Consider the following 27186-nt stretch of genomic DNA (forward strand, 5'->3'; position numbering starts at 1 on the left):
GGAGGGTACCGGGGCTGCGCGCGCGGCAGGGCCGGAAGTGGGAGACCGCGCATGCGCGGGGGCGGCCCCGCCCCGCGCCCCCCCCCCCGCCGGCATGGCGGCCGAGCTGCGGGCCCCGGGCGGCGGCGGCGGCGGTGCGGTGAGACGCGGTGATGGACGGGGGGAGAAGGGGGGGGGCTGCTCCCACACCGGCGCGGCGCCTCCGCGTCCCCGCTGCCCGCCGGGCTCGCCCCCCCGCCCCGCCGGCCGGCGCCGGTTGTGCCCATTTGGTTTAAAACCGCCGCTGGGCGCCTTCCGGACCGGGCGTCTGGTCGGTCACTGGGGCCGTGGCGGGACGCGGTGTGGCAGCGCCGGGGAACGGGACCCTCGGGGGGCGACGGGACCCTCTGAGGACAGGCCCCGGGGAGACCTTCGAGCTCCTTCCAGTCCCTAAAGGGCTCCAGGAGTGCTGGGGAGGGACTCTGGATCAGGGAGGGGAGCGATGGGACGAGGGGGAACGGTTTGGCACTGAAAGAGGGGAGGTTGAGATGAGATTTGAGGAAGAAGTTCTTGGCTGTGAGGGTGGTGAGCCCCTGGCGCAGGGTGCCCAGAGGAGCTGTGGCTGCTCCATCCCTGGAGGTGTTCAAGGCCGGGTTGGACAGGGCTTGGGGCAACCTGGGCTGGGGGGAGGTGGCCCTGCGCAGGGCAGGGGGGTGGACTAGATGGTCTTTAAGGTCCTTTCCACCCCAAACGATTCTGTGATCCTCCGTGGTTTCTTACAAGGACTCTTCCCCCCCCCCCCCCAAGGAATTTGTGTTCTCCTTTCCCTCTTGCTAAACCAGCACCTTCTGGTACCCGTTTACACAAACTGTTTCTCCTAAACGTCAGTGCTCTGCATAAATTTTCTCTAAAAGGACCTGGACCCCAGCGCTGACAGGACACACGGCTCGCCCCTCCTCTGCGGTGCTCTGGAGGTCAGTGTCTGTGCACAGGGCACTGCAGCCCGGCACGTCCCAAATTCACACAGGTGTCTGCGCTTCTCTGTAGCATCTCTGCTCTTGGGACAAAAGAGACACAGCTGAGAGGCCAGCGCTAAGGTTATTGACCCTTTCATTGGGTATTTAGAAACTGCATTTATGCAGCAGCTGTTTCCCACTTGCACAGGGTCAGTGTCAGGACAGTGCCCAGTGTGCAGCAGTGCATGTTGATGGAGGGAGAGTTTGCTGGCCGCCGGATGGATGTTGGTTTGTAAAAGCCTCGGTCAGGAATGCAGGTATTGTTCCTGCTGACGCCTGTGGGCTTTTAACCCTCTTTGTGTCCATTTTCCCACTGCAACAAAAAGCACAGCTGAGGTGCAGAGGCTGAAGGCAGTGGCTCTGCGTCCCTCTTCCACGCTGCCACCTTCCTCCTCCTCCTCCTCATGCGCTGTTATTTCTGGAACCCCCTTGAACTCCTGCACCACGCTTTTGCCCTTCCCCGCTTGCAGTTTCTCATCAAAACAAACTACTTGTGAGTGCGGAGAGTGGCATTAGAGTGAGGAAAATGACAAAACCTTTCAGTTTCATCGCTGGCTGGCTGACCGGGTCGTTTTTATCTCCAGTGCTCTCCTTCCTTTCAGCCTTTTGGTTTTGTACGTGTCTCCTGTTGCTGTAATTTAATACTAATAGCATTTGGGTTTGGGTTGTTATTTTTCCTGCAGGTAGGACTTTGGTTTGGTTTGTTTTTTCAAGTGCACTATGTATTAATAGCAGCAACACGCTGGCATTAATTACCGGCTCTGAAGCTTGGTTTAAAGCACAACAGCGCATAACTTCAAAAAGCAATCAAGCAGACTAGTTATAGCAACAAAACCACGCACACACCCCAAAAACTTAACAAATTTGTTGCAGGCAGTGTGATTCCCGGTGGTTTTTGTGGGCTGCCAGTCGGCCACAAGCCTCTCGGAACTTGTTGTACAGGATAAGCTCTCTGCTATTAACACAAACCTTTCTTCTCAAAGGCTGAATGAAATTGCGCTGGAAATCATTAGAATATGAAGCAGTAACTTAGAGCAGTGGATGGGTAATTAGCTTTTGTGGTGATGGCAGCCTTTGTGAGGCCGCCTTTTGGTGAAGCAGCAAAAACCCTGAAAATCATGCCCTGTCCTGCCTCGGATTTTGTTATTGTCGTGTGGTTTATTAGCATGGGTTATTAGCATGGGTTGTCTTTTTTTTTCTCCAATGGAAAAACACGCCCTACAGCGTTAGGTGGGGTTAGCCAGCCAGCATGCCGCTCACGAAGGTAGCAAAATTAGCAACATGATATAAGCAGTTTGCCTTTGTGAGAGCATGCCTGTCCTGAGCCTTGTCCCCTTGGCTCCTTATCGTGCGGGTCCTTGCCGTGCCAGCAGCTGGGCCTGAGGCTTTCCAGTGCGCCTCAGCTTTTCCCAGGACTAAAAGAGCCTGCGGGACGGGTTGGAGGGGGGGCACGTGAAATTTCTTGTAAAAGTTGAGCAAAAGTAGTGTTTTAGGTGGGACGAATAACTGGTCAGGGGCATTCCCATCAAAAAATAATGTAGGATTTTTGTTTGTTTTAACCACTGATGCGGATGCAAGCTATCTTTATGGTATTTGTGGGTGGAGCAGTGTCCGTCAGCAGTGTGGCTGGATGGCCCAAACATGGGGTTGACTTACTGCTCACTGGGTGGAACTGGCGCCCCAATGGTGTGAAAGCATCTTAAGTTTTTTCCCAGTGATGACAATAAGTAGAAACTTGAAGTTATTCATTTGCGATGTTGCCGGTTAAGATGAATTAAACGTGTGATCCTAAGAAACTGGCGCTCATGGGACTGTGCTGACAGCAGGATCCTAAATGGCCTTTAAAAATCAGGCATAGGCGATATAGGCCCGGCTGTTTTTCCTGTCATAATGTTCTTTCCATGCTATGTGCTGTGCCGGTGCTACAGTGCCATATCTGGCAGCGCCTGATTTCAGCCGTACAGAGCTGCTGGTGACAGCAGCTGAACTGCAGCCGCAAAAGGGGGTGGTGGGACCCCTGGTGTCGGGGCTGGCTGCTGGAAGGGGCTCCCCGTAGAGAGCCACCCCTCCCGACAGCCAGTTGACCAATGTTATTTGTGGCTCGGTAAGCACTGTGACCGCTCCCACGGCAAGCCAAGGCTGCAAAGATTTGATAAGTCCGGGAGAGAAAATCTCTGTAATTGGGGTTTTTTTAAGCGGTTGAAGCAGTGAAAGACTAGGTTGTTGATGGTGGCTTAGAGCGAGAATGAGTATCTCGTCAAAACTGGAGTTGCCTGTGTGCTGAGGGAAGGAGAAGCGACAGCAGCCCCCCAGGCCCTTATTCTGACACCTCGTTGTCAGTGAGAAATGACACGCACAAATGGCATGTGTGGCCAGGCTTAAAATAGCCCCTCTCAGATGCCCGGCAAACACGCAGCCTCCTTATATGTCCCGCTGCACATGCCGCTGCCATCTGGGGGAAGCGGTGCCCCTTCCCACCGCAGGTGCGGCACATCCGACGGCGCGAGCAGCATTTCCCCTCCGGCCTGCTAGCGTCCTCGTCGGGATGCAATGCACTGACCGTTAGTCTGTACGTTTAGGGGAAGAAAAATTTGAGTATGATGTTAAAGCTGATCTTGGTATTGCCATCAGGCAAGCGTGACTGGGTTTTCCTGTCAATCCGTCGATAAAAAGGAAAGAAAGAAGCAATACTCCGGTGAGCCCTCGGCAGGCCTTGCAGAAACAGCTCAATGTCTGTCCTGGTCACGTTTTCACATGAGCTTTCTTTATTTCTTGCCTGTAGGATTGCCAGATGCTTTTAAACCAGCTGAAAGAGATCACAGGAATTCAAGATTCGGCTTTCCTTCACGCGGCTCTAAAGGTTTGTGCCTGTCATTGTCATTGTTTTTCTGTCAAAAGGAGACCTCTGAGTTTGTCCCAAAAGTCAGGCAGGTTCAGGCTCTCTTGACACAGAATGCACGGGTGGGACGTTCGCTGGCGTGTCTGCAGGCTGATTGCGAGCCAGTCCTCGCTAAAATCACCCGTGCATGGCCTGGGGAAGCCACGCGGGGTGTGCTGCCTGGAGAGAGGCGGTTCGTGTTGAATGTGAAGGGTAAATCCTCCGCTGTTTTTCTGCCCTCGCCGGTGCTTCATTCCGGTGCACCCGTGAGGCGAACATGTACATGAGGCCGATGCTTGTCGGTGTCAGCGGGGAACAGGTGGTTTTGGGGTTCATGTGTATTCATCTGCATCTGAAAGAACAACCCCGCGCTACAGTGAGAGCAGTTTGTTTTTCCAACAGTAGACCTTAGAGTCTGTGCTGCCGCAGCAGCGCACACTGTGCTAAAACACTGCAAACATCTGCTGGAAGTGTGGCTCCCACGGGGCTGTTATCCCTGCGTTACCGTAAACACGAATTGGGTGAGTCGGGGGAGGTTTTTCTCTGTGTAAACTGCTTGGGGAGTCCTGGACAGCTGCAATAACATTGGCAGCTTTGTGGCTGGTGGCTGTCTCGTCCCTCACCAGAACAGCCGTCTCTGCTCCAAAGTGAAGGGACACAGGAATCTCAGGCACTTGGAGCAGCAACGTTTACCTGGGAAGGTTCCTCCTCGTAGTGTGTGTTTCGGTATTTATAAATTGTAGCATTAAACTGGCTGCAGCCACATCAGTCTGGAGCGATGGGATACTGTCCATCCTCTGGAGATGTAGAAGCAGCATGTGGGCTGTGCTGAAAGTACACAAAGAGGCTTGATTAAGGAAATTCTTAAATATTTTATCAAGAAGTAATGTCCAGAAGATGTTAGAATAAACTTAAAAGAGTTTAGCCTGTAGCGATGGTCTGAAGACAGCCCTAGCTGAGTACAAGAAACATCTTGAAATCCCCAGAGAGTTTGATTCCTGCGAGTCTCTCCTGGTGGCAAAGTCATGCCTCGGGCCTCCTGCGACTCCTTGAATCTCTTGTGAGGGAAATGAAATTAGTTAATGGAGTCTGTATTCTCCTAGTAATAAAGCCAAAGTGCTTTCCAACGGAGAAATTCTAGCCTCCTCTATTTTTGTTTTTTACTCCTGCTTGTCACCAGCAGACAGCTCTCTCCCACGGCCAGGTAAAGCAAGGCTGGTGGCAGGGTGCTTCTCTCTGCCACAGCTGCACTGAATGTCGTGCGAAGGTAGATGGGGTAATCCTGGTGCTACAGGTGTTTTTCCCCTATCGTTCTGCCAGGCTGCTAATGGAGACCTCATGGAAGCGGTCACCTTCCTGACGGAGGAGCAGGTTCAGGAGCCGGCTCAGGACATGGCCGCTGCCGAGCCGTCCCCTTGGGAAGGGAGCGCTGTGGGCAAACAGCTCCCACAAAGTAAGTCATTGGTCACTGCTCGCCCGGACGGTTCCACACGTTTCAACCTGAGCTGAAAGGGGAAGTATCGGTCCTCCCTGCTTCTGCCAGTGAGTCCCACCGGCCCCTCGCCTGGCGCTGATGCGATGTTACCAGTGCTCACCATGGGACGTTTCAGGCAATGAAACCTTCCTGATGAAGGAGAGCTGCATCCCAAAGGGAAGTGGCTTAATAGTGTTCTAATAGCGTTTGTAGATGACACATCATAGTTACAAAGCTGTCATCACTTTAAACAGTTGGTCTTGCCTAACGCAGAAAACCTGGGAAGCTTCTGAAGCAGAGCAAGCGGAGTAGAGAACTGAATCCCCATCAAGGCATACGTTTCTTTCTACAGGCTCCCCTGGCACAGCAGGCAAATTGAGTGTTTAGTACCATATTTTCATGAAAACTGAGTGTTACTTCAGCTAGCAATTTGACTTCATGAAAAGCAGTTTTATTAATGTCAGAGGTACTGGCAGAAGCAGGCTGTCAGTTTGGTATGTTTAGATGTAAAAAGTGTAATTGGAGTCTGAGGTGGTTGAAAATAGTTTCTCTAAACCTTTTTGCTGATGACGCATCTATTAACTGGGGCTTTCCCAAGTGACGTTATCATCAACAGGTTCGCAGGGCCAAAAATCTCTGCTGGGAGCTTTGAAGCACCACCCAGAAAAGAGCGGCTGCCCTTTGTTCCGCTGCGTCAGACCTCCGCCTCTTCCCAAACTACTCAACTCCTCTGTCCTGTCCTTCATAGCTGGCGCACGCGGTGGCTCACAGCTGAGCATCCTGACACGAGTGAAGGCAGGCAATTCGGTGCAATTGTGCCGAATTTGTTGAAATCCTTTACTTCTCGAACGAGTGTCAGTTGCTAACGCTGGTGTCAAGGCACAGCAAATAGAAACAGCAGCTGATGTTCCCCTTTCATTATTTGAAGAGGTTTGCAGTGTTCCCTCTGGCTCTGCGTTTGGCTGTACAGAAATCTGGCCAGTGCGCAGCTGCATGCTCTGTCCTGTCCTCCTCATCCAGCCCGCTCAACGGCTTTTTTGGTTCCCCAGCACGATCCAAGCTACAAGGATTTGTATTTAAAACTTGAGCTTGAAAATTAGGCTTGTATCAATTGAAAAATTATATCTGTGAAGTGTAACGTTTTCTAGAAGTTCCTTTTAAAGAGAACCTTTTTCTGCTCCTGGTGGAAAGCTGATGAGAATGCTGCCTCCGCTTCTAGATCTTACTGCTGCACTTACCCCGCACAACAGAGACGACCTCCGTGCAGTCGACGTCTTCAGACCACTGGAATCGCCGAAAGCTCAGGCTGCGGAAAGAGATGCTGCCGAAAGGTCAGTGGATCCGCAAAGTGCTTTTGCTTTTCCTGGGTATTGTAAGCAGATTCTTAAGCTGATAACTGCAAAACAAACAAACCACCTACCAGACGTGTACCTGCTGCTTTTAGAAGGTGCTTGGCGCAGTATTGCCCTCTGGGTAGTCAGCCTTTAGCACTGCGATGTGATGTTTGACATAGAAAAAGCAGGTTTAGCTGTGGCTTATGCAACCCCTGCTGCTGTTGCTGGTGTGCCACACCAGAGGATGCTGTACTGGCATTGTGGCAGCTGGTGAAGGAGCACCTTGAAATCTCATGTGTCGATTCACCTCATGCCAGTCACTATGTAGCTGTCTCCTTTTTACCGTGGGTTGGATTTGCCCCCCGTAATGGCTAAGGGCGCCAGTGTTGCACGCAGCTAGCGTATGAGGAAAACATGCATGTCTTCGACCTCCTTCCATCATTCCAAATTGTCTGGCGGTCATGTTTGCCATTCACCTCACTGCTAGTGGAAACCTTTCTGGAGTCAGATCAGGCACCTGGTGCCTGTTGTGCTGGGTATCGCCTGGCAGCACCCGGCTCTGATGTCCCGCTTGTGGCTGGAGGGCAGCACGGTTCCCATGGTTCTGGGGAATCGTGGTGAGAAGGTGTTTTGCAGCACAGTGTGCATCTTTTGTGGCAGACCGCAGGAAGTGCATACTGCTGAAAACAAAAGTCGCTCCAAAAGGAAACGCTGTGAAGTCTGGGGAGAGAACCCCAAGCAGAATGACTGGAGAAGAGTGGGCGACTGGCCCGTTGGAATGAAAAACATTGGAAACACGTGTTGGTTTAGCGCTGTCATACAGGTAAGCCCGTAGAAAGGTTCTTCTGAAGCTGCTGAGCTCTTGGAATCTAAATGTTTATCAGTCAGAATTAAATATGCAACAGCTCTGTGAAGTGGTCATCGCATGCAGGTGAGTAAATGATCAAATGAGACTTCTCTTTTTGGTTGATATGATTGTGATTTCCTCTGGGCATGCACAGAAAGAGCCAAAGAGCAGTTAAATAGACTTGGCGTAAAAATAGATAGATAGATACAATCCGTGTGCACCTACACAGGGGGCTTTTGGCACAGCGATGTCCAAGTGCTTACTGAATGACAGAGGCTTGACTGGCAAAGTGAACCTTTAATTTAATTTTACTGTGGTTATTGTTGGCTCCATAATACGCGATGTATCATATTACCATTAATGGAATACACTGGCATAGAAGCTTGAATGAATAAGCAACTAGGCAGCATATATTATTAGCAATAACCTAAACAAGAAGAGACAACAATAAGTGGAGCTAAGCAGATTTGTCTCTTCTAACCATTTCACATCAGCAGACAGACATTCATTCTGTGTCTCCAGCTTTAAGAGGCAGTAAGAAAGCTGCAAATGGGCCTCTTTCTCAGTGTCACTCTTTCTTGGATGCTTTTTCTAAACTTGCTGATGCAGAACAGAGTACTCTTTCCTAAAGTAGTTACATACATCCTGGAAATGGCAGGATAAGATTTTGTTCTTCGGTGGGTACACATGTGCTGCTCCAGCACCTACACTGCTCCCCTCCTAAAAGTTGGGCTAGTAGCACAAGGTCATCGATGAATTAGAAGTTAACAAAAAGGTTGTCGAGTAAAAGAGTGGCAACGGGGTGTCAAATTGCCGTGAGTCCAATCCTCGTGGGTGCTGACTGGTCTCTCCCTCTCCTTTCCTTCCAGTCGCTGTTTCAGTTGCCAGAATTTCGGAGGCTGGTCCTTGGGTACTCTCTCCCACCAAATGTACTTGAAAGCTGTCGCAGTCGCACTGTAAGTTTTCATCGAGTAACATGGTAAAGTTTCCCCTTTTTGTGGTGTGCTGTTCTACTCTTCCTCCAGGCAGATTTAATTTGGGGCCATCTGAGACTCCTGTGCCTGTCTTAAAGGCTTTCAAATTCACTGGCTGCGTTAAAGACAGATTTCAGAAATACTTTTCAAAGACAGAATCAATGTAGAAAAAAACGAGCTGTTTCTCGTAAAGCTTTCCTCTGGAGCTCCTGACTGTGGTGCAGGGATAAATTTGTCCCATAAAACTTCTTTGGTAGCTCCAGATTGTTTGTTTGTTCGCACATGCCATAGAAGAGCTGGTATTGAGCCGATCTGAAGGGCCCTCTAGCCCCGGTGCCTTCCAAGAACAGTCAGCAGAAGGGGCTTAGGAGATATCTAGAGAACAAGGCATACATAGGAGAATCCTTCACTTGTTACAGTGTCTTAGCTTGTGGCCGCTACCATTTAAGAGACTTCACTTGACTTGCTTTCACATGTGCTCTTCATGCTCTAAAAAACCTCAAGTGCAGACAGAATACATTCATAAATTCACCAGCTTTTTCCTTCAGGTGCAGCAACTATTACTTCTGGCACTCTTTTCTCTAAAGGTTTGGTTTCAGTTATGTTTTTTTTTCTCTCACACATCCACTGGGAGACCAGGTTGCTTCCAAGAAATAACACACACCTGTCTTTCTGCTTTCGGCCTTTTTAATGTCGCCTCTTTCCCTGGTTGTGAGTGTATCTCAAGATATATGCGTGTGGTATTCTGTAGCCCTTTGTTTTAAGCTGCTGCTTTTCTCAGTTGCAGGAAGGGTTTGGCTTTTCTTCTCTTTGCAATGCAGGGAAAAAGAAATATTGCATTCATGCAAGAACTTCAGTATCTGTTTGCTTTAATGCTGGGGACGCGTCGTAAGTTCGTAGACCCTTCTGCAGCGCTGGAACTCTTGAGGGACGCGTTTAGATCCGCTGAAGAACAGCAGGTAAAACCCCGTTAAGAAGCCTTTTGCTTTCTTCAACGCAGCACTCGCAGCCCCAGCAATCCCATCTCACTCCATCCTGCCATTACTTTCAGAGGCTTCTTCCTGTGTTTGTCAAGTGACAAGCAGCTGTCCCTGTGCCATTTAGGCAGAATGTACGTGCTTCCTAATTAAACAGCCAGCGTAACAGCACTCTACCCGGCGCCATCTGGGTAGTGATGGCAATAATTTCCTCCAATCTAGTTTCCAGATGAGCAGAGTGTTCGTTATCGGTCTAAGCCAGCACAGTGCTCCAGGTGCGCACCCCTGGCAGCTGGGCAGGTACGGCCGTACCGGGCGCGCTGTGTGCCAGCGCCTTTGGGAGACCAGCCGTCCACGAACAGCTCTGCTTGGGATTCCGCTTGACTCTGCGCTTTTGTCTCTCTTCTAGCAAGATGTGAGTGAATTTACGCACAAACTGCTGGACTGGCTGGAGGATGCGTTCCAGCTCACTGTCAATGTCAAGTGAGTTTTTTTGCGATCTCAAGAGTTTGACCTGATGTGGAGGAGAGACATATTTTTAAATGCGAGGCCATTCTAAATGAGAGGGCTTTACATGAAAATTCTAAGTGAGAGAGAGGGTTTTTTTTTAACTGAGGATGATGCTCCTTAAGCTCGAAAGATGCTTCTGAAGCATTATATTTACATTTCCTGCACATAAGTGTAGGAGGTTATTCAATGCTGACACGGCCTGCGGAGCAAATAAGCTGTTTAGGGGAGCTTGACAGAACTGGTGTACGTGAAAGATCTGGCTTTTTGGAACTGCATTTCAAAAGGTAGTGCCTTAACTTTTTTCTCTTTCCTTTCCTTCCTTCCTATAAGTGTTATAATGTGCTTTTGAGTATGAAAGCAGATGAGAAGCTTCCTGTGTACTTCGTGTTTGGACAGAAAACTTTACTTTTGACTGTAGGAGGATTCCCAAGCAAAGGCTTAGACTGTGACTGGGGGCTTTTCTGCAGCCCACGGCTGCAAATGAATGTGTGCTTTTCCTTTCTGAAACAGAAGCCTTGGGGACAAATCCGAAAACCCAATGGTACAGCTCTTCTACGGGACTTTCCTGACGGAGGGTGTCCATGAGGGTGAGTAAAGGGTTTGGTAGATTCACTTTTTAACTCCTTTGAGTGTTTTGACTTATAGCATCAATGGCGCGGGATTTTGTTGGGTGTTCCTGGTGAAATTGCCTAGTTCTTTAAACTTGCAAATAGTCTTCCTGATAAAATTGTCTGTAACATTTATAGAGTCTGTCTTCTGAAAGCATTAAATACTGGCAAGTGCTCACGTGTCGGAAACTCTTGTTTAGAAGGAGGGTTACCCTGGCAGACGTGTAGACAGCGAGATGTGGTTCAGTTCTTGCAAGTAGCACCTCTAAGCTGGTGCTGATGACAAACTCTTGAGTTAAGCAGTGTTTTGTTCTCTTAAGTCAGTTCACGGTTTTTGTATCATTTCCATCACCCAGGCAATACTTTTTCCAAGATCGAAACCTTTGGTCAGTATCCCCTCCAGGTAAATGGTTATCGAAACTTGAATGAGTGCTTGGAAGGAGCCATGGTGGAGGGAGAGATGGCTGCGGCCCCAGCCGCTCAGTCGGTGAAGTATGGACAGGAGGTTAGTTTTACCAGTTTTTTTGTTGAGCTTTTGGTTGCTTGCTGCAGAAAAATGCAACACACACAGCACAGGGCTGTCTCAGTATGTTCTGACAACTTTAAATGGCAATCGTAAACGTTCCCTAAGCATTGAATAGAAAATAGTTTCTGGATACCTGGAGTCTTGTGTAAATGTATGTTAGTGGTACATGGTATTTGTAAAGATGTGTTGTCTACATAACCAGTTTGAGGAGTTTGTTTTAAATTTAAAAGGTAAACATCTGATGCAAGTGTGATAAAGTCTCTCTCTTTCTGTTGAAGCCTACCTGTACCTGAGTAGGGGGAGAACCACAGCCTCCATATTTTCGGAGGGTAAAAGTACAGTGCTTAACTCTATGGTATGCATTTGCAATTTGTATCTTTCTCCCTGTTACAGTGTGTGTTTTTTTGCTTCTCATTTTCACTCTTACCTTCTGACTGTGCTGATTTTTTTTTTTCTTTTAAATCTCATGAATCACAAACCAATCATAAAACATGTAGTTGCAGCAAAGTAGAAAGAAAAGGTGTACCGCTATGTTCAGCACCCCGTATGTGTAAGTGCAGCTAAGTTAGCTGAGGGAAAGCCTGGGAAATACCATGAAGAAATTTGCAAAGGTGTCTGGCGTAGAGGGGGCAGGGAAAGGTATTTCGGTTCTATGAAGAACATCTGAAAAATGCATTGCTGTGGTTTAATCCAACAAAGGAGAAATGAAGTCTTGGGCAGCCCTGTCCACCTCTGGACTCGGCTGTTGGTGTCCAGTGTTCCTGGCTCCTGCCTGGAGCCGTTCAGGTGCTTTGGCAGCAGCTGCCAGTGAAACCGGTGCCGGCTGGTGCCAGAGACAGCAGGGCAGAGGGGGCTAATCCGGCAGGTTCTTTTCCATCCAAGCTTTGCAGGTCCTCCAAATCCTTTTCCGGAAAAGAAGGGCGATTGGACTGATCACGGAGATGTTTTAATCATTCCTTGTCTGTTTGGATAGAAGGAAAAGGCTCTGGCTTTATGTCTAAGAAATCTGACTGGAAAAACTCTGCATCTTAATTTCACTCCCTAGGATGTCGTGGCTAGAGGACTGCATGGTAGGGGACATAGAGAATAAGGTGCATTTTGTCTTTTGGGAATGTAGGTGAGTGTACTGAAGCTCAAAGCATCAGTGGGATTAACGAGACCTTGCATTTCTCCTAGATAATAGGTGTGTAAATCATTCCTTCTCTGTGTTTATGTTCTGTTGTTCTGAAGGTTGGTCTGTTTCTCAGAAAGTTCTGCTACCTGGCCATTTCCTTCCAAAGTTGTTTTTTTTTTTTTTAATAATTAAAAACAAAGAAATCACCTTCATTGGCAATATTTTAGGTGTAAAACCGTGCTGCTGCACTTTGGAGTGGGGTGGGTGTATTGCGGCAGGAGGTCTGACGTGACCCCTGCAAAGGACGGCTATGGCAGCCTGTGTGTCCTGGGTCCAGCAAGGAGTGTTGTCTGGGGCTGCCTGCAAAGGCAGGGCCAGGAAACCTGGGGCAGCGGGTGCTGGAAGCCCTGGTCATCCCAGGAAGAGAGAGAGGAAGGGTACATTCAAGCCAGAATGTTTCTTTCAGCATGGCTCTGTGGAGCAGCGTAGGAAATGTACAGAACGTGGGTTCCTGCTCTGCATCTCCTGCATTGAATAGTTTGTCAATAGACTGAGAGAGGAGGCATTGGGCACTGTGTAAGGACTTCTGTTTTGTTCTTCATCATTGCATGCAATCTGCAGTGGGAAAGAACTCTCTCGCAGGCTCTTAGCTGACATCCAGGGTTGATGTCGTGTCTGCTAACTTGGTGGAATTCAGTGCTGGACCCATTAATAATCCATCGAGCTGGGTGCATCGGGCAATGAAAAGTAACGTTCTGAAAGCTGTCATGAGACATTTTCACACTAAAAATGTAAAATGAAAGCAGAAATATTAATTTTGTGAAATTGGGCGATCTGCCTAGTCACTCTGTAAAGAAAATATATACTAGATCAGTATTTAAAGACCAAGAGACATTTAGGATCAGTCTAAAATCATTTAGGGTTGGTCTAAAGCATGCTGTTTAGCAGTCACCTTAAAACAAGTCCCTTTGGGGGCATTTCTGCTTTTGTTACAGCGCTGGTTTACAAAACTCCCACCAGTACTGACCTTTGAACTCTCCCGATTTGAGTTCAATCAGTCCCTAGGACAGCCAGAGAAAATTCACACCAAGCTAGAGTTTCCCCAGACTATTTATATGGACAGGTGAGTTGTTCTCTTGCACGGTACGTTTAAAGCTATTGCTTTGTTGTAGTTAAAGACATTGCAAAGGTCGTATGGGTGAGCGAGGAAGGATTCTAAAATAGTTATGCAAGATTGTGCGTGCCAAGAGTAAGGCAGTCTCAGGCAGCGGGGCACTGTGTCTCTGTGTTCAGGTACCTCTACTGCAGTAAAGAGCTCGTTCAGATGAAGAGAGAAGAAATGAAGAGACTGAAGGAGAAAATGGGGATTCTGCAGCAGAAGCTGGAACGGTGAGTAGCCAGCTGGCTGTGTTTCTGTGCCCTGCGGCAGCATGCAAACACTTCCTTCCAAAGGAGCTTTCCGGTAGAGGAGGAACTTGTCGAGGATGGACAGACAGAAGTGGATCTGTGCTGAGAAGCATGGCGGGAGGAAGGGTGCTTTCGAAAACAAACTCGTGGGCTTGGTGGCTTCTGAGTGTTACTGATGCTGTTACTAGGTTAAATCCCTTAAATAGTACAGTTGTCCCTGTCAGCTACGCTGGCCGGTTTTGGTGAGAAAGCCCAGGAATCCATTAAAAAGAAAGTGTGTTATTTTTTATATTGGATGTCCCCTCCAGCTTGGCATTTGCCATTAGTTATTGGGGAAGGAAGGAGGCTGGTTACAAAGATCTGGTTTGTGGACAACTGGAAGATTTTGTTTTCCTTTCTTTTTCTCCTGGCTGGGGTGGAGTTAATTGTCTCCGCAGCAGCCAGGTTGGTTTGGGTGCTGCCAGCACGCCAGAGTTTTGGCTGCTGCCGAGCAGTGCCCCGCAGGCTCCGGGCTTTCAAGGCAGGAGGTGGTGAGTGTGTCCCTTTGCCTCACCTGGGTTTTTCCCCCTCCTTCCCTCACTGCTTAACCTGTCTCCATCCCGGCCCAGGAGTTTTCTTCCCTGTGGCTCTTCTGTCGTCCCCTCAGCTTCAACTGCTCACGCTCCTTCCCTCGCGTGACCCCTCGCCTGTCTCTGTAGGTACATGAGGTACGGCTCTGGCCCAGCCCGCTTTCCTCTGCCCGACATGCTCCAGTACGTTCTCGAATTCGTCGCTGCGAAGCCGGCTGTCCTTGTCTCTTCTGCTCCGGGCTCTCGGACAACACTCCTGCCGTCCCACACCGAGCCTCCCGTTTTGGACGGGCTTTCACAGCTGAATGGGTCAGTAAACAGAAATAAACATATTTCATAGGAGAATGCTTTGTCTTTCAGCTAAACGCTCCTGGTTTGCATCCTAAAAGTGGATTCTTTATCTGAGCACTTGTGAGCACGCTGCTGTAACGTATGACTGCCTGCGCAAGTAGCCAGCCGCTCGTGATTTGGTTCTGTTTGTGCAAATACGACACTGCATCTGGTCTGTTCTTCTTCGTCTTCCAAAAGCATTGCCGCACTCCTTGTCTGAGCAGCAATTCCGAGTTAAATGATGTGCTCTCTTAGTTAGCCTACTCATTTTTTGGCTTCGTCAACCAGTAAATTACTGCAATGTTGGATTATTACAAACCTGGCCAGCACAGTTGGTTTAAGCTCTAAATTAAGCTGAGTAAATACAGGAGTTTCTTAGTAGTAAGGGAAGGAATTTTTAAAATTGCTCAGTGTGGAGCTATGCTCAGAGTTTTGTAGAATTTGAGCTTTTATTTGTCCTATGTGTTAATTCTGTCCATTGAGGTAGAAGTACATTTCACCTATTCTCTTTACATTTTGGACTGTCCCGGAAAGGAAATCCTGCTCTGCCTCTGGAGCAATTTTGGTTTGGTTTATTTCACGTTCTTTTCCAAAAAGAGAAAAATACAAGAGAAAGATTGGAGAAAACCTGTCCGCTCCTCTTGGATTTGCTTCGCAGCGTACTGGAAGGGAAGGATACTGGGACTGAAGATGCAGCTTTCTTTTCGGCAAATCCCTTGCCGCAGCAAAAATCGCGTACGCCACTCCAGCCGTCTGGTTTGCCAGCGGAAATGTCTGAAGGTCCAGCTCCTCGCGTGATTTCCGAGGACGAGCTGAGCCTCGTCCAGACGTGTCTGCAGCGATGGAGAAACGAGATTGAACAGGACGTGCAAGGTTGGCCCCGAACGTCTTTGTTGTGGTTTTTCTGTTGAACGCCAGCCTGATTTCCCCTCTGTCGCTTCAGCTGGACGCGTCCTGACCTACAGCTGGTCTTGCACAGGCGTCAGCCCTGGCGCTACGTGCATTTGATAGTTACTGCACGGCTTTCTCTTCACTGTTCCGAGTGAAAGGAGCTGGCATAGCCTGATGAGCAGTCATTATTTTTTATGTATTTCTCTCATTCGTGATGTTCTTGGCAGATCTGAAAGAGTCTATTGCCAGAATCCACCTGTCCATCGAGCAAATGTACTGTGACCCTCTCCTACAGCAGGTGAGACGTGCGGCTTCCTTAGGCAGATATTAAATTGACGGTGCTGCTATTGTTTTGTGTTAGTAGCTGTCAGCTTAAGTTGTCCGCTGTATTGTATTTTTAAAAATGCCAATATTATGATGAAGCAGAGAAGGGATTCTTTATGAAAATCTTGTTGCTTTTTCCATTAAAAGCCAGTTCTCCCGTAGCAGGGAATTCAGTGTATGAACCAAGAGTCTGTACCAGGCTACAGCTGTGAACGTATTTGTACAGAGGTCAGACAAATTCCTTTACTAAAAGTATGTCTGAAAGCTGTGTCCCTGTGAACCTGCAGGTTCCCTACCATTTGCACGCAGTCTTGGTACACGAAGGGCAAGCAAATGCCGGCCACTACTGGGCCTACATATACGACCAGCCTCGACAAAGCTGGCTCAAATACAACGACATCTCGGTGACGGAATCGTCGTGGGAGGAACTGGAGAGAGATTCATTCGGAGGCCTGAAGAATGCCAGTGCCTACTGCCTGATGTACATAAGCGATAAGGTGTCCCGCTTCCTTGCAGGTACTGCTGGTTAGTTAGACGTTTGTCTATTACCTTGTCTCTCTGGCCTGCCTGATCGTTATGTTCAACTCCTCTTTGGCACAGTTGTCTTTTGACAATGCAAAGAGCTTCACCCCAGATAGAAGTGAAGTAATCTGCTCCATACTCCGTTAGTTTCTAAATCCCTGGTAGGGTTGAAAACTGAGGCAAGAACTGTACCGGTGAGAACAGGTACCATGCTTTCTGTATTAGTAATGAGTAGAAATATTCCAGCTCCCCATTCGGCACTTCCAGCACGCCTCTGTTGCTGGAGTTTTTCACTTTGACTCTTTATATGGTTTATATGACAGTGCTGCTTTTATGAGGGCACGTGGGACACCTCCTACTTTATTTCTCCCCTTTTTGTCACGCTTTCTGACTTGGTGGCTCGTTTTTTAGTGAGATGGTTATATTGGACCTAAACAGAGCTCTTTTTATGCAGCCTTTCTTCATGCGTGAGTTATTGGTAACAGTGGCTTCGACTTGCGAGTATGTATAAATAGTTATGGGGAGAAATTATCGTGCACGTGGCACTATACATAGCAAACAGCTGTAGAAGAACCTAATAATTTCAGGCGTGGTTCATTTTGATGTAATAAATAGAAAGAAACAATGGAGAACTGTCATTCTGTTCATTGCTAAATATGGCTGATGAGGATCTGGAGGTTGTTCTTTGTCTGTCTTTCTATGACGGTTCCATTTCTGAAATGAACCCATCATTTTTTTCTCCCCCCCCTATTTAATGCAATTTTTGTTGCTTTTTAAAGATGCTTTGCTTTTACAACGGGTGCGTAGGAACAATCTGGTGTAGAGAATTGCCATTCGCTTTTCATAAATGTGAAGACTTGTCTAAAACTGATACTGCTTGGGGTTTGTGCTGTTTTAAAACTGAGTGCTGAAGCAGATGTAAAAAGCGCTGAGAAATACTGACCTGACACTCCTGCTGTGGGATCCCTGCAGTTCCCTACCTTTGTGTGCTGTGTAGCGTTGTAGACACGGTGCCTCCCGCTGAACTGTGCCTTTCCCGGCCCCTGGCAGTGTAAACGCTGTTCTCGGGACAGCAGTAGCCCTTGAAGAAGGAGGATTTCTCACCTCCTGCATCGGCGGGCACGGCTTCTGGCGTTTCTCTGTGACAAATGCTGTCCAGAGGTGGAACAAAACTGGTTTTTGTTTCAGATAACTCTGTGGATTTGTCTTTAGTTTTCCACTTGTTGCTTATGAATCATCTTAAATTCCAAAGCCAGTAGAAAGTTGGTGTTTTTTCCCATTTATCCCACAGTCGCTTTGATTGGGGCATTGCATGATACTGTGTATTTGTTGCATCTCTAGTGGTGGTGTCCTGCGATGACATGTCGCTCTATGCCAGTCCCGCATGTCTTCCAGACACAACTGGTGGCTCGGAGCTTGGGCAGTTTCAGAAGGAGGTGGAAGCCTTGCCCCCAGAGCTGAGGCACTACATCCAGGAGGACAACTGGCGGCTTGAGCAGGAGGCAGAGGAGTGGGAGGAGGAGCAGTCTTGCAAGATCCCTCAGATGGAGCCTTCACCCGCTTCGGAATCGCAGGACCTCTCTTCTGAATCGGGAGCAGGTAATACCCCCTTGGAATTCATAAGCTGTGTTGAAACCGGTAACAGCCAGCTGGTCAAAAATACCGCTGTGTCGGAAACTCGCGTGAATTTCCAGATGTCTTAGAGAACCTGTTGATGCAGTAGCAAAGGCAGCTGGTGGGGGCTCTGTCCTGCCAGTACAACAGGGTATTCTGCTCTTTTTGCATGCGCATCCTTCCAGGCCTGTCACCAGAAATGCTGTTTTCCATTCATTTAATAGTGATCATTTCACTTCCAGACCTTTCTTTTTTTTTTTTTTTTTTTTTTTTTTTTTGTAATAAATACTGAGTAGAGAATGGTCAAGCGCTGTTCTCTGTGGGGGGAAAAGCGTTACTTGGCCATCCCTGGTGGCGTGTGCCATACACACCGAAAGGGGGCCTGTGCCAGCTCACGGTGAAATGCCTCCGCCTCTGGGATGAGCAGAGCAGCTGCTGAACCCTGCGGAGATAAGCCACAAATGAAAATGTTTTAGAAGAAGAGAGGATAAGAAATGGTGCCGTTCGTGCTCGCTAATCCCACACCTCTGTCCTGACAGATCAGTCGCCAGTCTGCGAGCAGAGCGTGCGCTCCCTGTCCTCTGAGCATGCCAGGATCGCCAAGGAGCAGACTGCCAAGGCCATCGCAAACACCGCCGACGCCTATGAAAAGAATGGCGTTGAGGCAGCTCTCTGCGAGGTAGGGGCTGAGCCCAGGAAGCGACCCTGGCTTCTCTTTGTATTCTCCTGCTTGACAGAACTTCGTTTTCTCCATTTCTGTGTAATTCTGTAGCTCTGCCACATTTAGCTCGGTCCCCTTTTGCTGTCCTGGATTTTGCTTTGGATTTTCTTACTCTTTGTCATCTTTTTCTTCTTGGCCTCAGCCCAAGCAGGTAGAACCAGTGAAGGCCCAGCCGGGAGACACAGCCCTTACCGTTGAGGCAGAGCAACCGCAGGAGGCTCAGGAAGCAGCGCCTGCTGCCCAGAGTAGCTCACAGGTCTCTGAAGTGGAAATCCCCAGTGTGGGGAAGATTCCCGTTAGATCCGATGCAGACGGATATAATGAGGAGGTACACATCCCAGTGCAAGGGTTAATTATCGCCGGTCGTTAACCTGTAGCTTTGTAGCTAGCTGGCTTTGAGCTTTCCGGAGGTTGGGGACGACAGTAGTCTGTCAGAGAAACAGCACTGTTTACAGAGTCTGTTTCCCCACAGTGGAAATGAAGGCGGCCAGACCAAATCGTTCAGTAATTCCGTTCCTAAATGCCATTAGAAAAGCACTCGATCGTTAGATCCGCCCGTTGTTCCTTTCAGTCTTCTTTCTGGCACAACTATATCAAAATTGATCCTAGCGGTATTAATTTATTGACAAGCCTCTCCACTGTCTTCAGGTAGAGTTTGATCCCCTCTTGCAAAGACTTTAACAGCTAACGGCATGACTTATGGCAGCCTAGCTACTGACTTGTCGAGTCTGACTGGTTAACCGTGCTCAAACATACCCAGGCAGCATTTTGGAAGTTTGGTCTTTTCCCCAAGTGCAATTGGCTTTCACACACCCACCCCCAGATTGTTACTGCTTCCACGTTTGATTTGTGCTAGTGCAAGGTGGCACCAGGCACGGCTCCGCCACGGGCGCTGTGCTCTCGTCTGTGTTGCCTGAGAGGATTGAAGGGGACACAGAGGGCGTATGGCTGGCGAGCTTTGCGGTCTCGCATGTCGAGTTTGCAAACTCAGGGCTCGGAGTGAGCAGCCTTTAGACCTTTAAGTGCTTAAAACACCGCTGCATGTGAAGTGCGTGTGCTGGGTGGAGTCGGTAGTGCACAAGTGAATCACGGCTCTGGCTTATTCCGCCTTGTATTCACATGATTGCCTTTATGCCTTATCCTTGCAAAATGTATTCCTTTCTTCACCGTGTCTTCTCTTCTTTCCCTGTCTGTTACCGTTTTCCTCCTTCTTGTTTGTGTTTGTTTTCCTGCTGTCGTGGTAGGTGATGCTGAGTCCAGCCATGCAAGGTGTCATCCTGGCTATTGCAAAAGCCCGCCAGACCTTTGATCGAGATGGGTCTGAAGCAGGGCTCGTTAAGGTATCTTATTTGTTTGCTAAATCCAATCATATGGATGTCTGTTTTCGCACAATGAAGAATCTATGCTGTATTGACATGTCGGGAATGTGAAGGGAGCAATTTGTGCAGTCTTTCTTTGAGTTAAGGGCCTTTCTGTCCTGCATTTCCGTTTCTGCTCTCTCATTGTGACAACACATCCTTCAGTTCTACGCAATTTTTTTAGAGCTTGTAAGACAGAACTCCCTCCTCCCCGGCGAAACAACCACCTTTTTTTTCTTTTTTGACTTTTCACTATTTTTTCTGCTTATTCTTTTAGTATTGGCAGTTCTCTCCATCTGGAGAGCAAAAAGCAGCCTTTCTTGGCATGCCTTCCAGAATCTCTTGGCTGGGTCCTCAGTGCCATCGTCAGAAAATAAACCAGCACTCGTGAAATTGCCTTTTTTTTTTTTTTTGGTCCTGAACATGCACACTTACTGTGACTTCTCTTGTAAAACGTGTCCTCAAGGAATGTAGGCCTTGAATGCAGCGATGTGGAAGAGTAAGGTGCTGCTGAATATTGAAGCTGGTGTTAGATTTTGCAGGCGGGTAGATTTAACTAAAAATGCCACACGGGGGAAATCACCCATGCTATGACTCTCCGGGAAGATAAATCACAAGATACTCTGGCACCTTACTACAGGTGTAGGCATATCGCCATCGATTTCTACAACCTCAGCACTCACAAGAGTCTTACTGGGACTGTCGGAGGCAGCGGTACGCCCTGCTTGCTGGAAGGCAGGTCGACGTCTCGGTGCCTTTGAGAAGCGCACGCTCCATGCCTGTGGTTTGCCTTGCTGCAGGTGCTTTTTGTTGCTGGTTCTGGGCGTAGGTGGGCTTCCACTCGCCACAGGAATATAGCCCAGTAGCAGAGGCTGGGTGTCACCCATGGGAATCTCATCATTACGGGACAGGGTTAAGCTTCGTACCATCTGCCGTGGCCTTCCCATGGCGGAAGAGCGGATGTGTGAGTCCGTGTGTACCATTGGCAGGCGTTCCACGAGGAGTACTCCCGGCTCTACCTGCTGGCCAAAGAGACTCCCACCCCTCAGAACGACGCCCGCTTGCAGCACGTGCTTGTCTACTTCCTGCAGAACAACGCTCCCCAGCAGGTGGTGGAACGGACCCTTCTCGAGCAGTTTGCGGACAAAAACCTCAGCTACGATGAAAGGTTTGTGCTGTGGGCTCCAAGAGGGGGCTTCACTCATTGGGAAGCAGCCGGGGCCATTGTCCCGATTGTCTCCCTCTCTGCTTATATGGAGCAGGTCCATTAGCATTATGAAGGTGGCGCGAGCCAAGCTGCGAGAAATCGGTCCTGACGATGTGGATATGGAGGAGTACAAGGTAAGGGACCCGGGTGCCGCCATTGACCCTTCGTGCTGTGGGAAGCGGGGAGCGCAGCGCCAGGCGGCCCTGGCAAAGGCGGCTGTGGCAAGCAGGCGTGCCGGCATCTCCCATGCTGCGCGTGTCTGCGGAGGGATGCTGGAAGGGGGAGTTGACTGCACTGGGGTCTCCCAAGCTTTAGGGAATGTGACTGAATGGATCTACGTGTGGCTTATGAGAGGGGCTTAAACCCTTCCAAGGGTAAGATCTTTACTCGCTTTAGAGTAACGATGGAACGTGGAACGCGTGTGTGCATGTCACGGGTGAAGCTGACGCTCTGCTTTCTTGCTGCTCTTCAACAGAGATGGCACGAAGACTACAGTCTTTTCCGCAAGGTGTCGGTTTACCTGCTGACAGGGTTGGAGCTGTACCAGAACAGAAAGTAAGTGGATTGCAATTGTGTCTTTGGACAAGAAAAGCTGCAGCCGAAAAGTAAAGGCCGCTTTGGCAGAACTTCGTCCCAACCTGTGCTGGCCAGTTTTGCGTTCAGCCTCATGTTTGAAGCTAGGGGTCTTTCTCTTTGACTTGCCAAGAGCCCTCTCTTGAATCCCCAGTCACTCTTGGTGAGCAGTTTAACTGTTCTGCTGACAGGCTGGCTACCTGGCTGACAGTTTCATAGTTTCCCCTAATTTTTCCCTCTGTGAAGTGGAGCTTTATGTTCCCGTTTCCAGAGGTGGGTTTGCAGGAATGATTGCCATCACTTTTTTTTTTTTTCCTTCTCTGCTCCTGTATTAAAATTAAACTGTCTCAAATTGGACATTATACTTTGCATAAACACGTGCTTTGGAGTACTCTGGACTCTTAAGAATTTTAAAAGGGCCTTGTTTTCTCCCTACTCTTTTAGTGCCTGTATTTTTCGTAAATAGTGAAGGGTGGGGAATGACAGTGCCATTTTGAGAAGGGTTTGTAATGTGAAAAGTGGTTTTCCCAATGCGGAAAATAATGTGGCTTTCAGAAATTATTCATGGATGGAAGCAGATTGGGACTCAGGCCGTTAGCAGTGATGGGCCACCAGGTGCAGGCGGGCAAATTGAGAAGAGGCTGGGCCAGAGCATGGTGGAGCTTCCCTGCATTGACCCAACTGCTGTCAGCTGTTGTGCTTCCTCACCAGGGGGTTTATAAGCTAGAAATATGTCAGGAACTGAAAACATCACCTTCCATGCTGCTTTGGGTGTTCTCTCAAAGGGCAAAGTTCCCAGAGCAACATGGGAAAGCTTCGACACTGGCACTGATGCCGGGGCCGGGTTGTCCGCACACTGGGCTCTGAAGGGCTCTTCCGAAGGTGCTCGTGTGGCACGCTGGGCACAAAGGAACGTTAATCGCTTCGCGTGGGGCAGCTGTCCGCTTGTGCTTTGGCAGGGAAGCAGTTTTTGCTGCGGGGCCCGAGGGTAGCTCCCGTGCAGGCCAAGCAGAGCCCGTCCCTGAGTGGACAGGAGCGCTGTGCAGCGGTCGGGATGCTGAGAGCTGGTGCTCTCTCCTAGGTACCAGGAGTCCCTCACCTACCTGGTCTACGCCTACCAGAGCAACAGCAGGCTGCTGCTGAAGGGAGCCGGCAGAGGAGTGAGCGAGTCACTGATTGCCCTCTACAGAAGGAAGTGTCTCCTGGTTGGTATTGCGGAGCTCCACGCGCAGCCGGGGAGAGGCAGGCAGGGAGCAGCCCGGGTGACGTCGGCTCCGGTGGCACTGTTCACTTTCAGGCTGCTCAGTCTGCGTTGCCCAGGGGACCGGACCCCTTTTAGGAGCACACTTAATTAACGTGCTGCCTCTTGGGGGAAGGTTCGGATCCTGCTGAACACGCTCTTGAGTTTTAACTCGGCGCTTGTGTTGTGAACTCAGTGGTGGTGTCATTTTCTGTCCATCCCCTTCCTTCCCTCCCCCAATGTTTATTTCTACTCTTAATGGCTTTCTCTCTCTGAGCAAAAGATGATGTCCTTTTCCACAGGGGGCGAAAAAACAGCGTAAAAATTAGATTTGTTTCTAGTTCGCGCCCCGCGGTTGCCAAAGGCTGGCATAACTGGCTCTCTTGTACCTGTTGCTGCGGCTCCTGGCCCTTACGGAGTGCCAGCAGTGGTATGGAACCCCAGGAAAGAATAATTCACTGAACAAATGTGCAGTGCAGCTCTCAGGGGGTCTGGGCAAAGGCAGGTCTGGATCTTGACATCTTAAAACCAGAATTATAAATAAGCTGTATGTACTCTGTACATAGATAAATTACATGTATCTAAGTATGTGTATTTATCAGTTTGTTTTCTGTGGTGTGATTCCTGTGACTAATGGTGGCTCCTCCACCAGAACCTGATGGCTGGTTCTGCTAGTCCTCGCGTCTCTGCGTGGCCATGGTGAAGGGCCCCAGCCATCCGCCTTTCCTGAGGGCTGTGCTTGCTCTTGGCTACTCTGACCCTGACTCTCCCTCCTCCTCCAGAAGCTGAACGAGGTGGCGGCATCGCTGTTCGTCAGCCGTGAAGAAGCTCGTGTGGCAGAGGGCGTTGGCATCCTGAACGAGCTGATCATCCCCTGCATGCACCTCATGAACAACTTCGACATCTCCAGAGAGGACCTGGATGCCATCGAGGTCATGAGGAACCGCTGGTGCTCCTATTTGGGACGAGAAGACATGGACGGTAGGGACCGGCCACCTGCCTTACCTTTTCTGTGCTGTTTGTGGGCAGGGCGGCATCCAGATCTGAGCCAGAAAGGAATGAAAGGAGCCTTTAAAACTCACTTAGATTCCTGGCGCTTGCACTGTAGCACGCTACACTGTAGCACAGTGTTTCTGATGGTGAGAGGAGAGATGTATTTGAATCATCCATCAAATTATGTTATAGAAGAGGTTAATCGCCTTTTGCACTAGAGCTGCAGAGGAAGGATTCCTCCTCCTGGAGTTGTGCGAAGCTAATTTCCAAGGAATGGCTGAGCGCTCTCCAGATGTGCTTTCGTTTCAGCTTGTCGGACTGAACGGAGGGTTCCCCGTAGATGGCAGGCAGATGCTGGCAGGCTCAGCTGTGGAGGCGCGCTCCTCTTCGGGAGGGAGGGGGAACACGGCCAGAGCTGCAGAAGGCTGCACGGGGGAGCAGCTTTAGAGGACCTGGGTGGTTTGAAGAGAGGTTGGGCGTTTTATGGCTGAATGTCGGCTCTGGATAGCTGTTCTTGGTCTGTATTTCCTTCCGCAGCCTGGAGTCGGGCTCCCACCGCTCCTCTCGGGTCATTTTTGTTAAGAGAAATTGGTTTTGACCCACCTGGTCTGCATGTGCAGGTTTGGGGAATCATTACAGGGGGTTTGGCAGGAGCAGAGGGTAAACTTGCCATAGGAAGATAAGGCAAAACCACAGAGGTTTCTTCTCAAAATACTGTGGTAAAGAATAAAAATTGGATAAATATATGCAAGTTTCCCATTCTTGGGCTTGTACAGAAGACTTTAGAGAAACGGAAGTGGGCTGCTTGCAGCTTCCAGATGGTGTGAGCTGCCTGAAGCGTTGCCCCTCTTTGCCTGCTTTTCTCCATCCCAAGGTGCCCGTCCTTTAACACGTGGTCTGGTGGCATTAGCATGGCCTGCTCCTGGGGGACCATCCCTTGCCAGGAGCGGGCAATGCCTGCCAGGGTCTGAGACGTTACAGGCTGTGACGTCAAGCGGCAGAAGCGCTCCATCTCATTCGAATGCAAAGTCAATATTTGAGTGTCACCGTGAAACACGTAGTTACTTCTGACCTACCCAGTACAGCATCTTGTATGTGGAGACGGTGGGACGTGGCACTGTCCCCAGGGCGGGCAGGCGCAGCAGAGCTCCCCTCTGTGGAGCGGTGGGTGCGCGGGCAGGACCAGAGGAAGGGGCGAGACCCAAGCCGGTGGCTGGTGCAACGCCTGCTCTGCGTCAGCGGGCGCTGCTCATCCCTGCCTGCAGCAGATGGGCTATTTCCAGCGCTGGAAGGTGATTCCCCAAGCGGTGTCACAGCTCTGGAGCTGGCGGCCCCGCAGCTCTCTGCCATCTGGTCTGTTACTGCTGCAGTGCCCCTGACTGTCATCTCCTCTCCCCCTTGACAGCAAAACTGCAGATGAAGCTGGGCGAGCTGCTGCCCCGGCTCCTCGACTGCTCTGCTGAAGTCATTGTTCTCAAAGAGCCCCCAAAGATCCGGCCCAACTCCCCCTACGACCTCTGCAGCCGCTTTGCGGCCGTCATGGAGTCCATTCACGGGGCCTCAGCCGTGAGGGTGAACTAGGCTGTGGGCTCCTCGCCGTTCCGTGGTGTGCACGCCGCAGCCCCCCCGCCCAGCGTCCCCCCATTGGGCCGTGTCGGAACAGGAGAGGGAAGCGGAGGGGTGACTGGGATTCTGAGCTGTGTTCTTTGTAACGACGAACCAATAAAAAGCGGCATTGCACTTTTGAGAGAAAAGGTGAAGCAGTGACGCAAAGGACCTGAACCACCTGCCAGGTCCCCGGCAGAGCCGTCTGCCACACGGTCCCCGGCCCCTCTTGGGAGGTTCTTCTGTTTTGGCAGCTTTCTCGAGAGGCTGCCGGGGCCTGCGCTGGCAGCGGGGCGAGCGCCTGGCTGCCCCGGTGAGCCAGACTAGGAGCGGCTGCCGGTCCGTGGGTACTGCAGAGCTTGCCACGCTGCTGCCAGCAGGAGCCCGAATGGCATGGCCAGGAGGTGCGGGGGAGCAGTGTTCCACACCCTGTAGGATGGGGGCAGTCACGTGTGCAGCTGCCTGTTTGGCCAAGCCACGTGGGCATTTGCCTCTTGTATTTTCACTGGCCAAAGAAAATCTGCCAGAGTTCCCCTCTGGGAAAGGGCAAAGCAAACATTGGCAGTGACGGGACTGTCGCCGCTGGCTAAGGGAGATCACTGCACCCCACGGGGTCTTCCCCCCCGGGGTCAGCGGGGAACCTCCCCCCTCACCTCTGGTGGATTTCCTGTGCCGGATCAGGGTTGCTGACGGCGGCCAGGGCTGGAACCAGCTCCTTTTTGGTTGGTGGTGGTTTGGTTTGGGTTTTTTTTCTTGTTGACTTTCTGTAAAAAAACGTACCCTGGTTGAATTTCCTTTTGTGGGCTGCCTGTACTTGCATTTGAGCTGCAGCAGTTGTATTAAACCAGATGTTCTGAGTACGGGGAGGGGGGATCCCGTTTGTGAGGACTATGCAGATTTTTCTAAAAGTGCAATAAAAGCATTTGTTCTATGTTAGAATGAAAAAGCTCCCTCCGTGTTTTCATTTCACTGTAGTGCTGTCCCTTAAGGGTCCTCCTGGCTTCAACGTGAAGAAAAAGAGGAGGGGAAAAAAATAACGTTGGCAAAATGTCTGCAGCTTGATGGAGCTCCCAGACGGGCAGGAGGGTGCGCGGGCGCACAAGCTCGTCCGGGCTCTCCTGTGGAGACAGCAGAGTGCTAGGAAGCTGCCGGGACGGGAATGTCGCTGCTTTAGCAGAAAAAGGGGTGACTGGGGAGAGGCTCCTGAGGAAACGTCTGTGACCAGTGCCAGAGGGTTTCTTTGGAGCCACGGTTTTGGGAGCGGAAAGGCTCTTCTGGAGCCCCTTCCCCTGGCAAAGCCGCTCTGCGGTGACTCGGAGGGGTCGGCTGTTCCCAAGCGAGCAGCAGTGGGTAAGCATTCACATGAAATTAGTAAAGCAAAAGGAAAACCGCTGTCTTCCTCTAGCCAAACTCTCTTATTTTCTTTATTAATTGGGGAACTGAAACATTTAATTACGTATTGAGCCACTGACATGACCCTGTGTTACAGAGGGCCCCTTTTACCTGCCGCTGCCAGCATCGCTCCGACAAAACAGGGACTTCTTGTCAGCAGCGTAGGAAGAGGGGAGAGACACAGGTGAGGGTTTGTTCCCCAC

The 27186-nt window shown here is 49.9% G+C and overlaps 1 protein-coding gene across 2 annotated transcripts; it reads left to right on the plus strand.

Annotated features, from left to right (window-relative positions):
• Nucleotides 1-898: 898 nt before the first annotated feature.
• Nucleotides 899-26537, plus strand: USP28 (ubiquitin specific peptidase 28). 2 transcript variants are annotated; one of them, XM_082493763.1, is made up of 26 exons: nt 899-953; nt 3778-3855; nt 5194-5326; nt 6567-6678; nt 7342-7504; nt 8398-8484; nt 9324-9461; nt 9889-9962; nt 10500-10576; nt 10954-11102; nt 13233-13360; nt 13531-13626; nt 14343-14522; nt 15202-15416; nt 15662-15732; nt 16046-16274; nt 17676-17879; nt 18434-18573; nt 18758-18943; nt 19860-19955; nt 20963-21141; nt 21236-21314; nt 21656-21735; nt 22835-22958; nt 23776-23974; nt 25392-26537. In XM_082493763.1, the coding sequence occupies exons 2-26, from the start codon at nt 3787-3789 to the stop codon at nt 25565-25567; spliced, it is 3384 nt and encodes a 1127-aa protein (XP_082349889.1). In that variant the 5' UTR covers nt 899-953; nt 3778-3786; the 3' UTR covers nt 25568-26537. The 2 variants fall into 2 exon arrangements, with proteins under 2 accessions (XP_082349889.1, XP_082349890.1); XM_082493764.1 differs by lacking the exons at nt 899-953; nt 18758-18943; nt 19860-19955 and having other exon boundaries at nt 3705-3855.
• The last annotated feature ends 649 nt before the right edge of the window (nt 26538-27186 follow it).

This window comes from Vanellus vanellus, assembly GCF_965231255.1.
Source record: "Vanellus vanellus genome assembly, chromosome: 21".
In the NCBI taxonomy this organism is placed as follows: Eukaryota; Metazoa; Chordata; class Aves; order Charadriiformes; family Charadriidae; genus Vanellus; species Vanellus vanellus.